General features: G+C 38.2%; 1 protein-coding gene across 2 annotated transcripts in view; it reads right to left on the reverse strand.

Annotated features, from left to right (window-relative positions):
- Window positions 1-13,553, reverse strand: part of DPYSL3 (dihydropyrimidinase like 3) — a gene marked incomplete at its 5' end in the record, with an annotated part of 65,918 nt that overhangs the window by 26,574 nt on the left and 25,791 nt on the right. For both annotated transcript variants that reach the window (XM_083355371.1, XM_083355372.1), the window contains one exon: window positions 2,842-2,930. In XM_083355371.1, coding sequence (XP_083211497.1) covers window positions 2,842-2,930 — 89 coding nt within the window. The remainder of the gene's footprint in view (window positions 1-2,841; window positions 2,931-13,553) is intronic.

The following is a 13,553-nucleotide window of genomic DNA, read 5'->3' on the forward strand; positions in this document are numbered from 1 at the left end:
TGACCCTACTTTGCTGAAATTCTCTAAAAGTTAATGATCCTCCACTAAATATTAGGCTAGTAAATTCAACCATTCTGTGTATGTATTACTTTACATTAGTATCCGCTATTTTCAACTGAAGACAACTTTAAAATGAGATATTTTATAGTTTAAAAATAAATATTACCTAGAAAGAGGTGAAGAAAACCCAGGAGAATGCAGTTAAAGACACTTTCTATAACAGCCACATCTCCAACATACAGAAACAATTTTGAAGTTTTTAAAGACTATATTCTCAAAGATAAATTTAATTTAATTTAATTTAATAATATTTCTATACCGCCCTTCTCCCTGAGGACTCAGGGCGGTTCACAGGGCAAAGTAAAATACTAAATACAAATATTAAAAAGAGATTAAATGATTGCCCAAGTTAAAACAATTGGTATACAATAATAAAACCCCAAGATAAAATTACGAATCCAAAAAAAATAAATAAAACAACCCCACCAATCCCCATCAGGCTAGGCCGGCTTGCACAAACAAAAACGTCTTGAGATCGCGACGAAAGGAGCGAAGATCGGGCGCCATCCGGAGCTCTACCGGTAGCTGATTCCACAGCTCCGGAGCGCCCACAGAGAAGGATCTCCCCCTGGGGGCCACCAATCGACATTCTCTGATCGGTGGCACCCTGAGGAGGCCCTCTCTGTGGGAACGCACAGGGCGCAGGGAGCTTGATGCCGGCAGCAGATGTTCCCTGAGGTACTCCGGCCCCATGCCATGGAGGGCTTTGAACACCATCACCAGTACCTTGAATCTCACCCGGAAGACAACTGGCAACCAATGCAGCTCACGGAGCAGAGGTGTAACGTGGGAGTATCGGGAGACTCCCAACACAACTCTCGCGGCTGCATTCTGTACCAGTTGGAGCTTCCGGGTGGTCCTCAAGGGCAGCCCCATGTAGAGAGCGTTGCAGTAGTCCAGACGAGAGGCCACGAGTGCATGAGTAACCGTGCATAAATCATCCCGGCTAAGATAGGGCCGCAACTGGCGCACCAGGCGAACCTGGGCGAAAGCCCCCTAGTCACAGCTCCTATATGGTCTTCCAAGGTGAGCCGTGAATCTAGGAGGACTCCCAAGTTGCGAGCCCTATCTACGGGGGGTAATAGTTCACCCCCCATAGCAAGAGGTGGAATGTCCGAATAAACCCGGGATGAAGGTATGCAAAGTCACTCAGTCTTGTCGGGGTTGAGTTGGAGTCTGTTCCTCCCCATCCAGACCCGAACCACCTCCAGGCAACGGGACATCACGTTGAGGGCATCACTGGGGTGGTTTGGGGTCGAAAGGAAAAGTTGGGTATCATCAGCGTACTGATGATACCCAACTCCAAAACCACGAATGATCTCACCCAGCGGTTTCATGTAGATGTTGAACAGGAGAGGCGAGAGGACTGACCCCTGAGGAACTCCACAAACGAGAGACCTCGTGGTCGACCTCTGCCCTCCTGCCAACACCGACTGCGAGCGTCCCTGGAGATAGGAGGAGAACCACTGTAAGACTGTGCCTCCCACTCCCAGTCCCCTGAGACGCCGCAGCAAGATACCATGGTCGATGGTATCGAAAGCCGCCGAGAGGTCTAATAGGACTAGAACAGAGGAATATTCCCTGTCCCGAGCCCTCCAGAGATCATTCACCAGCGCGACCAATGCCGTCTCCGTGCTGTGCCCGGGCCTGAAACCCGATTGGTACGGGTCTAGATAATGATACAACTGCTAACTTTGTCCCAAAGTTTTGCTAAAGTTTTGCAATTCTACATACTTGAAAAAGATTACTAAGTAAACAAAAGCCTTTTCCTGACATTTGACTAAGACTTGACCACGTACAACAGCATTCCTTATACTACATTTGCAATAAAAATACAATTTTTCTCACTAAAATCTGTGAAACGAAAAATTTTGCTGAAAATAGGGATATCAAAATTGAACTATAATTTGTGTATTCTGAATGACAGAATTTTAGAAGACTACTACAATCTATCTTAATATGGAGAGAATGGGGGTACACGGGGCTACTTTTAAAAGCACTTTTCAATTAATTCAACTAATATAAGAATCTTTATTATAAATGGAGCCAATTTTTGAAGATACAGTTCAGATTAAATTGCTTCAACTGAAATTCTGTGTTTTTTTAATGATCCAATACATTATGCCATTAGCAACTTTGACTTTCAGTTCACAATGAAGTTGCTTTCACTTTTGGAAGTAGTTCTTACTTCCAAGGTGTCATTTTAGAATGTTTTAAATACTACATGGCAAATATGTCAATATTCGAAGCACCTGAAAAATTATTTGTAAATTACAAAGTATTTTGTTTATGGCACAACAATACATGGTCTTGTGACAAACCAGCAGTTAATAAATTACATAGAAAACATGACAGGACCTTAGATGTAAAACATTCCATAATGTAAACTCCATGATATTGGGCTTTAATCCCAATTACATATATTCATAGACCGAGAAAACCAGCCTTTAACCATTACAAGTGATTATTATGACTTGGCAGCCACAGACAGCAGTGAGATAAAAACTACCCGATATTGTAGCCTTGCTTAAAAAATCCCCTTCAATTTGTAATGAAAAGGCAAGTCACAATCCTGACATAAATTAATCATGTCCTCTGTTCTCTTTACCAAAGAATCGTTCAATATTATGAGAGTTTAAATCCAATAAGTATGAAGTAACAGTACATGATCTAGGATGTTCAGGCAAAACCCAAACAGAAGCTGGTAAGAAAGGATTGCTGGATTTCTCTCTTCAACGGATGATTTTTTTAAAAAACAAGCTTTGGAAACATAATACTTACTTTATAAGACCATCCTCCATGTAAATGTCAGCATGGAATGACTGGTCATCATTGACAATTCGTCCTCCTTTAATAAGAAGACGGTCACTCTGTTTGAAAGAAAAACAAAGAATATCTGTGTAGTAATTATACAATTATGTGCATGTCATTTTCTATAATTCTATCCCTTTCCAGAAGGGAGAAACACAAAACCCAAATATTGAGCTGAATTAAACAATGCCAAACCTGATTTTCTACATTTTCAGAAAAGATAATTTAAAAAAGACAGGAACTTCAGCTTATTCAATGATGGATTTGGGACGACAAATAGAGCAAAAAGCAATCATACTACCCTGAGCTATTCTCCTAGAAATTCCGGCTCTCAGAACTATTTCCTATAAGACAGGGGTGTCAAACTCAATTCCATTGAGGGCCACATCAGCATTGTGGTTGCCCTCAGGGGGCCGGGTGGGTATGGCCAGGGTGGGCGTGGCCAGCTCTACATTGTTCGCCTCAAGGGTGCCTATGGGGGCCTGGGCAGGAGTGGGACAGATCTGAGGGTCTCTGGCAGAAGGAGGGTCTCTGGGCCAGGGCCAAGGCAGTGGGGGCCGTTCCCTCACTGTTTCCAGGATGGCTTCTCGGGCCGGATCCGGCCCCCGGGCCTTGTGTTTGACATGTCTGCTATAAGAGGTCTTGCATTTTGCATTGCTTACGGTCAAAACCAAACTTTGAGACGTTTAAATTAACTTCATTTACAATTAACTTCATTTGCAATTTACACATGGCATAGAGAGAAACATATGTGAAACTCTGAGAAAAAAAGATTAACAACAGAACAATTTGGAGAAAAGAAAAATGACTTATTTTTCATAGACAGAAGACCTCCCAACAGTCAACACAACATACATATTCCCTGAAAAATAAGCATAAAGGATGCTCACTATGGTTTTGAGCACTGTAACTTCCTTTCTTGTCTATTACCTGTCTAGACCCAAGATGTCATAAGATTTGTTATTTCCCATATATTATGCATTTTGGTATGCATATTTTAATACATTATTATTTTAATTAAGAAATTAATGATAAATGTGCTTTGAAAAATCTTCCCATATTCTTTCTATACACGGTATGAGATATCGGGTTACAAATTGCCCTTCCACTTTCTTTGTCTGTCTGAAGTATTTTCACTGCTGTTTATGAACAATGTGTCTCATTGTGCTCTGATTGAAAATTCCTGTTAATTCTTTTCTAACAACATTCTTTTTGAATGATGTGGCATCATTATATTAGTACCACATTTAAAAAAGTTAATCAGCTTCAGGGAATGTTTTACAGAAGCAAAAATCTGAACAACTGAGAGACATTAGGCCCTTTGCAACACAGTTATTGGTATCCATTTGGCAATAATCTCACCACTGAGTCACAATCTTATCTAACGCCACAACAGCAGCGCTATATATAGCAAAGAATATAATGTACTGGTTCCCAAAATGCATACTTGGACTGAAGGAAGAACTCAGATTTGAGAAGTTAAAAAGATGATTACCACAGAACAGCCTCTGCACCTCAAACATCTAGTAGGCTTATGGCAGAACAAAGCCAAAATAGTGATCTGTTTACTCAGAAAAGTTTTGATTTGTCTTTAGTTGACAAAATGTTCTATCTTTTACCAAATGTGCATTCTATATTAAAGCATGGATATTTTGGACATTCAGAATAAGTATATTTAGCTTAACACCAAAAATATTAAAATACTGCTCTATTAAGCCTGTCTTGAGTATTTTTATTGTGTATTTTCTTAAATGCTTAACTTTCTAATCAGTTTGCTGATTGCTGTAAATACAGCTTATTTCTGAATAACTATAAGACCCCAAGTATGTGAAATAGTATATCTGAATGAAATTCTCCTCAGAATAAAATGCTATAAGACAGGGGTGACCAACCTTTTGGATGCTAAGGACCAGTTTTGTGGAGGGCGTTTTTTCCACAGACTGGGGGAACATAGTTTCATCCACTGTCTAGATCTCACATGTGCGCACATGGCGTTTTGCTTGTTTGCCTGGCCCGGTTAATGGCAGGTGCAGTCTGGTACTGGTTCGTGGCTCAGAGATTGAGGACCCCTGCTATAAGACATTGCTTTGCGTGTATAAAAGTAGTACAAGAATCTGACTAATATGCCTAGAAATCTACCAATCATTTGAAATATATTTCATAAATATTTTGAAAAAGGAACACAAGAAATCATTTGTATTAATAATGTAATTAAATGGATGATCAACCATAACAATGGATAGAAATTAACCAAAGAGAGAAGCAACTTAGAACTAAGGAGAAACTTCCTCATAGTTAGAACAATTAACCAGTGGAACAACCTGCCTCCAGAAGTGGTGAATGCTCCAACACTGGAAGTTTTTAAGAAGAGACTGGACAGCCATTTGTCTGAAATGGTATAGGGTTTCCTGCCTGAGCAGGGGGTTGAACTAGATGATCTCCAAGGTCCATTCCAACTTTATTATTATTATTATTATTATTATTATTATTATTATTATTATTATTAAATCTCAATGCCACTATCAGATTTTTTCACAAAATCTAAGGCAATTTCCAAAAAACAAAACAAAAAACAAAAAAAAAACCCTAAAAAATGATCGTTTTGTTACATGCCACAAAAAGTTGAAACAAAATCAATCAATTCCCATTTCTAGGAAATGCTATTTTAGTTCTAAGTAAGTCAAAGATTCCTTGTTCAAGTCAACATCATGCAAATTTTTGAATATGTTTTACTGCCAAAGTAAATAATGTAGGACCTCCTTACAAGAAATGCTGTGTGCACTGAGGAACTTCAAGGATTACACTGAAAAGCAAAAATGTCTGTGTGATAGAAAAGCCAATTTATTTTAGTGTGGAAAATAACCAACTTGATTTTTTAGGAAAGTTAAATGATTGTGGTTTTTCTATTTGCATTATCAAAAGTCATTCAGAATTTATAGTTTACAAAGCAACTAAGGTCATTACTTGTAATTTGGAAGCAATTTAAGATGTAAAGCCTTCTACTAATCTATCTCATATATGTATACATATACGTATATGTATACACACACACACACACGCATACACACACACAGACACAGAGAGAGAGAGAGAGAGAGAGAGAGAGAGAGAGAGAGAGAGAGAGAGAGAGAGAGAGAGAGAGAACAGGGCTGAATTATTGATCAAAGATCTATCATGCTTTGGTTTCTACAAACAAGGGAAAACAAATCTCCAGAGGAAAAAATTGTCCCACTCACCCATCCAAAAAAGGTTTGAACAAACTTGATGACTACTGAATATTAACTCTCCAGAGATGTTGGGGTTGGGGAAACCCCACTAGGTGGTAATGAAATGATACATCCTAAAAGAGCATGCAGATGCAGCTGCCTAGCTAAAACAGGAGCACCACACAATTCCTATGTCCTGTCATTTAATTAAATAAATAAATTCTTAACAGACATTATACTGTAGCCTGTTTTTTAATTTATGGAAATTACACTCAAGAAAGCTGTGAAGATGTTCTGAAGTTTGGATCCAGAGGGGTCTGGATAGGTAAGAAAAGGCTCATCCCTAAGAAAATTCAGTGGTGTTTCCAGTGATCTCCCAATAAATTTTCAGTGGAACTGTACTATCCCAGGTAAAACTTGTATTGGGTGGGGGGAGGGGGAGGGAGGAAGGGCGGCTCCTGGATTTCTGGTTTTTGTTCAATCAGCAAATAGCAGCTGTGGCCAGGAAGGTTTTAAACAGATACATCGCATGTGACAATTATGTCCATTATATCCATTTTCACAGTCACTCAAACCGTAGTCACCTCTTGTACGTGCTCTATATGGGGTTGCCTTTGAAGATTTCTCAGGAAGTTCAGTTTATTCATAACGCATTGTGAAAAAAAGATACATTCGTATCTTGTTTTATCCATGTGACATTTGGGCTGTGCAAGTGACACTGATTACCAATGCAGTTCAAAGCTCTGGTTCTTGCCTATATCCAAGCCCTCTTTAGAACCTAGATACTTATACAACTTTTTTTCTTGGATGTTTCTGCACATCTAGTGAGTTTTGGAAAGTATTCTCTAGATCTCATCAGTGAAGTAATGCCATCTTGAAGGACCCAGAGAGGCCCCTTGTCTGTAGTTGCACCAGCCTTTGGAATACTGAAGTCTGCATAGCTCTGGGACTATTGCCTTTTAAGGAGAGACTTGAAGACCTTGATTGACATATGGCATAGAGACCTGTGATCCCACTTATTCCGTTGTTTTGTACTATTGTTTCCTTGAATCAATGTATTAAATTAAATCAATGTATTTATTACTGATGGCTATATTTGTGCCTCTTTTAGTGCAGATTATATTAATCCAAAAGTTGGCACAGCTACAGACAGCGGACCTCTCTGGGCTCCTTCAAGATGGCATTATTTCACAAACATGCCAAATGTTACTAGATGTGCAGAAAGTCTGCAAGAAAGGAAGTTGGATAGGTATCCAGTTATAAAGGGGAGGGAAGAGCAGGCTAGGCCAATGGAAGATACAATGCAATGTTGTTGGGGATAGCTATGAGGAAAGCACTGGAAAAATCAGGTGCTGGATTATCCAGTGGGATATGCCATGAATGTAAAATCAAGAACAGCTCAGGGGAGGCAAGAAAGGGATGGAAGGAAAGTCATCCACATATATTGCACATCAAAAACTGTAGCAATGGCTGACAGGAGAAGGAAGGGAAAGTGCTGGGAAGATTAGGGCTGGATAGACTGATGGGATATACCATGCTGGGAGCTACTGAGGAAAAGAGGATGATATGGACCAGCTTTTCCCTATTCTCCCTCTCAAATCATTCCAATATAGTCCTTGACTTATGACCGCTCATTCAGCGACCATTTGAAATTACAATGGCAGTGAACAAAGGGACTTAAAATCCTTGCCCGAAATTCCAACTTCCCAGAGTTGTAGCACTCAAATGAACAAAATGTGATGCTTGACAATGCACCCACCCTTACACCATAGGACCGTTGCAACTTCCCCATCCCCACTGTGGGCCAGGAGACCTTGGCTAGCTAGGTGCACTGATCTGTGGAAACCTGCCAGGAGCTGGAAGGTTTGGCTAGCTAGGCCCAATGACATGTGGGCCTCCTCTCTTTCCTCCATCACTCCCAAGAGGTCTGGCTTTTTTCTCTGCCTTGCCATGCCCGGAAAGCCTCAGCAGACCTCTTGGGAGTGGTGGTGAGGCGAGAAGGCCAGGCCTCTCAGGATTTGGGGGGTGGGGGGCGCGGAGGGACAAGGAGGAGGCCTGAACACTCCTGGAGTAGCTGAGAGAAGCCTTCTGACCCATAGTAAGTTTTTACATGTTGGTAGGCACTGCGCCTCCCAAGACTTCCTTACCCTGAGGCATCTCTTCAGTTGCTTAACAAAAGCAATGTGAAGAGCTAGGTGGTAATTATAATCAACATTCTGGGCTCAATTGTGGTTGTTGAGAACTACATGTATTTGTGGACATTGTTTCAGTCAAAACCTAGGAAAACAAAAGTACTCTGGGTTTTGTTTCTGCCACATTGTCATTTGAGAATGGTTCAGCAGAACTTCCAGAAGCTCAGGTGGTTGGTTGTTTTGGCTAAAACGCATTGTATTACCTGTTTTATAAACAAAAATTTAAGTTTTGGGTATGTCAGATTTATACACAATCTCTGAATTGTTTTCAAAACTGGATTTTTAACATACTTTCTAAATTCTTATAATATTTACTCCACTGACCATACCCAATTGGTGATGAGGTCTGCTCCTCTTAGTGGTGCTATTGGCCCGCCCCCTTGGGCGGTGCTGAGCTGAACATAGATCAAAGTGATGTCGGGCTCCAGCAACAAGCCAGTTAGTCAGATATTTTTTCCGTCACAACCAAATGGATCAACAGTCACATACATCAAACTTGGTTGTTAGGCATTTCTCTCCCTGACCATGTCAACAATCACACAGTTTGGAATAAAATAGGCATTGTGCCAATATCAGAGATGTGGGAGAAACGCCTACAATGGTACAGCCGTGTTCTACAAGCAGCACTCCATACCATTGCCTTCAACTTTAATATAGATGGCAAGTGTCTGTATGGAAGGCTGAAAAAAGATGGAAATAAATGTGGACATGAAAAAAAACCATTTGGACCTGGATGCTGTGTTTGATCGTGCAAGATAGTGCTTGCTGACCTGAAAAGTGGACCCCACTCCTGTGGGAAAAACACTGGGATGACGATGACTGACAGCATCTAATCATGGATGAACCCAGGAGGGTTCAAAGCAGCCTGAATTCTTTCCTATTCCTGCTTGTAACAAAACAAAGACCTATCTTCCTCTTTTGTACTGTAAGCTTATCTTTTTGTTTGAGGAAAGCTATCTGAACTTTTCGTCCTTTCAAGAAAGGAGTAAATAATAATAATAATAATAATAATAATAATAATATGAAGCAGCAACAAAAGCTACCGAGAGCATTTCCTTCAGTATTAAAATATGTAAGAATTTTTCAAGTTTCTTTTTCTAAAAAACTGAATGGGAGTTTATCACTGTTAAAGACCTAATAATTTCAAAAGCATAGTATGTACCATATCTGGAATAAAACATTCCCATTTTAGAAATATTGCAATTATAACCATAAAGAGCTTGATCATGAAATCAGACACCATTTATCAATTGAATAAGGAAAAAAAATCAGCACCAAACTGATCCCAAACATTAGCTATCAAGCAGAAAGAGAGGATGTGTACAATGACATCATGTCTATTTTAAAATGGAACATCCTAGATACATTCAGATATAAGAGGAATTGAAAAGGAAACCATAGCATTTAGAGGAAAAGGATTGACTAAAAGCAAGGACTTTAGCATGCTTATTGAGAACCCTGGACTATTACAATAAAGACACTGTTCATTCTGCCAAAACTCATTTAAGCTTCCCCACACCCAACCACGTTTTCCTGCCAACCCTATGTGAGCTTGGATCATTAACCATTATTAGTCTGAGGCAAATACTATCCACAGTGTACGGATGATAATAATCTCATTCATGGAGTCTACATAACTAAAGCACAGCCTCCTCCCAAGTCTTCTTGTGTTTTCCACTGACTTAAATAGGACTTAAACCTTCAAAATTCCCCAGTATAAAATGTGGTATTCTCTACTGTTACACAAAACTTTGTTGATTATGAATTCCCACACAGAAGTAACCATAGACTGTAAGTCAAGTTCCCCCACCCCTCAGAGATAGGGAGAAGAGTACCTTCAATAGGTTGTGAGATAACTTTCATGATTTACTGTGCTGTTTTCAAATACCTTGATTCTAAAACCATACAGGCCAACAACAGTTCAATGCCATCACTTCTAAATATTTACAAACAGGACTGTCTTTATGAGAAATAAAGGACGCTAACATGAAGGCTTATTTATATATATTTTAAGCAAATTATATGCCTGCCCATCTCATATGCAAATCTGAGTGGCTAATAATTAAAATATCAATATAAAATAATAATTTAATAAGAGTTAAAAAAAATCAATCAAGACAGTACTAAGAATAAGTAAAATTGTAACAAATTAAGGCATTCAGGTTTATTGGTTTGCTGGGGCAAATTAACAGAACTCACAAAGAAAAGATTCAGTCCATAGACTTGCAAAAGAAATCGTATCTATCAACTGATCCCAAAAGAGAGACTTCTGCCTGATTCCTTAGACAGCTTAATTGATCTCTATTAAAAATAATTTAGAACATATAGACAACTATTAATCAGAACAGATGATTGAAAATAAGTCATTTCAGAATATTTCAATTACTTAAGATAGTTTAAACCTGAATTTATGATGAAGTAAATTCTTCTCTACAATTCAAATTCCTTTGAGCCATATTCTATGGACATATCCAAGTAATTTTCTCGGCAACAACTACAGCAGTGGCTTGTCATTGCCTTCTTCTGGGATATTCTTTTTTTAAATTAATATTATAATTTGATTTCCCAGCCTAGCCTAAATCTCTGAAATCCCCTGGAGGTCTCATATCCAAGTGTAAACAGGGATTGTTACTACTCAGTTTGGGTTGGCTAGCAGCTAAGAAATACTAAGATACTATAAATATATTTAAAAAGAGAAAACATTTGATCTAACACTAGATTCTTAAGATTAAAAAATAACCTGAATTCTATATAAAGTATGAACTAAGGGCAAAATTATGCAGGAAGTATGACATACTTATGGTATGATATGATGAGATGAGATGTTGAGATGAGAGGAGATAAGATAGATTTGTAAAGTGTGAGGTTTCAGCATTTCCACATAACCAGAAGAAAGAATAATCTCAAATTTTCAGTTTAGCAGAGAACACTGTCACTGTATATAAGAAAGAAATTATAGTTTAAAATAAACATTATTTTATTTATTTGTATCCTACTGTTATTGTTTTTACAAATAACTCAAGTTGGTGAATATATCCAACACACCTTCCTCCTCCTATTTTCTTCACAACAATGTTGTGAAGTGGGTTGGTCTGAAAGAGACAGATTGGCCCAAAATCACCCAGCTGGCTTTCATGAATAAGGCAGGACTTAAACTCAGCCTCCTGCTTTCTAGCCTGGTGCCTTAATCACTGCTAAACAAAACATGAAAACGGCTTTCCAGGTTTGTTAGAAATGGTTCAAAGAGTTTATTTGCTGAATTCTATTTTGTACATAATGTCATACCATGAATCTGCTTCTGAAAAAAAAACAAGATTGAATTTATGGGGCTCTTGCATATCATGTCCTTTTCCTCATTTAATTATGATAGCTAAAACTATTCTATTAACACTCAAAATATTACTAATGGACATCACATTGGTTAAGGATTTTGCCCTGGGGCAATGTCTAACTTGTAATTGTGTGGGTGAACAAACATGTCTTGAGGTGATATTTAAAAATGCACGGTGATCAGACTTCCTTCACCTGGGAGAAAATTCCACAATGATGGTGCTTCTGTTCAGTAGAACCTCCTCTTAACGGAAATTAAGCTACTTTAGTGCAGAAGTATGAGCAACAAAGCTTTCCATTTTCCATTGCACTGCTTTGCCTCCTCAGCCTGGCTGCTTTACAAACACACTTGGTTTACCTTTTTGAATTAATTAATTGTCAAAACAGTTTTGGAGGATGCTTTCAGTCTCTGATAACTGTTTACTTACTTATCTACTTTGATAAGGGTGGACCTAGGAGATGACATGGCTGAGTCTGAGGGAGGGGGTCAAGCACATCATCAGTTTGGGGGTCCCCTTCATGTCCACAGGAGATCTAAATCTACCTTGAATCCCATTGACTTTTTATCTACCAACAATTCGCCTTGGCAAATTATTTTTCATCTCTAAGTCTATCTAGGTGAGTTTTTCTTCTTTCTCTGGATTTGTTCTTTTATTTAGACTATATTTAGATTGCATCTCTCACATTCTAGATCTGGACCTGAAGATAAAAGTGGGGGAGGAGGATATTAATCCCTCCAAAAAAGGCAAGCCTTTTTAGCTTCAGTGAACTAGCACTCTGCTGGGTTTAAAGGAGAGGTCTGTGGTTCAAACCATGATTGCAACATGTCTTTAAGGTTTCCATAATTCCGTATCACCAATTTCTGAAATAGCTATTTTGTGAATTATCATGTCAAAGGCAGCCATTTTGAGACAACACCCATAACAGTTTCAAAAATTCAAATATAAACTATATTATAAAAGGAATAAAAATGGACAATAAAGTTACATTAGAAAAATTAATGAATGCTACATATTTTTCTAATTTCTTGAAAACATTTAAGCCAAAATGAATAACTGAGTCAACTGCCACAGAGATGCACTATGGTACTAATTTGATTAACATTCCCAAACACAATTTAGAAAAAAATATAATGTGCTTTTAGGGAAACATAATACCATCTAAGAAATTTATTCTTAATAATTTTCTGTAACTTTAAAGAGTACATAAGAGTTCCAAGATAATATGTTGAATTAAAATCCCAAGATTCTTTCCCATATGTTTGAGAAGTTCTCTTGATTTTAATCATTTAACATTAATATTAAAATAATTTTCTTTAACATTTTGGTTATGTTCTAGACTGTTAAGAACTCATGATCTTAAGAATAAAGTGCTACATTTATCTCATCTGAAATCAAGTTAGAATTTGACAATGTTTTATGCAATAGATCCTTGATGGCCAGCCTACTAAATGATGAAGATAATATGAATTGCTTTCCATCCGCATTATCTATGCAGCAATCTGTATGTAGCTATATATAATTCCTGATCCACAGCATTTCTTTCTTCTTTGTAAAATATGTTACTTTATGGCAATAGATGCAGAGGGATTTGAGAACTTTACTCTAATGACACACCATTTGGGTGGCAGGGAATACACGTCTCTAAGGTGGTCCTGGTATTCCTAAAAAAGCAACTTCTGAGCACATCAACTCCACAGTAGAATTACCAATCCTTGTATCTCGAGTAAGGAATATTTTGCACAATACTGTAACCTTTCTAATATTATCATTTGGCCTACAAATTATAACTATCACCAATCTTATAATGCATACACATATTTCATCTAGAAAATTAGCTTCTTTCTTCATTTGTCATCTCATAATCTTTTTTCAAATGAGCTAAGATAAAAACAAAACAGTCCTGCACCCACCCCACCCCAAAATCTTAGCATTACGTTCTCAGCAAGATTTAT

Source organism: Vipera ursinii, assembly GCF_947247035.1.
Source record: "Vipera ursinii genome assembly, chromosome: 2".
NCBI classification, from domain to species: domain Eukaryota; kingdom Metazoa; phylum Chordata; class Lepidosauria; order Squamata; family Viperidae; genus Vipera; species Vipera ursinii.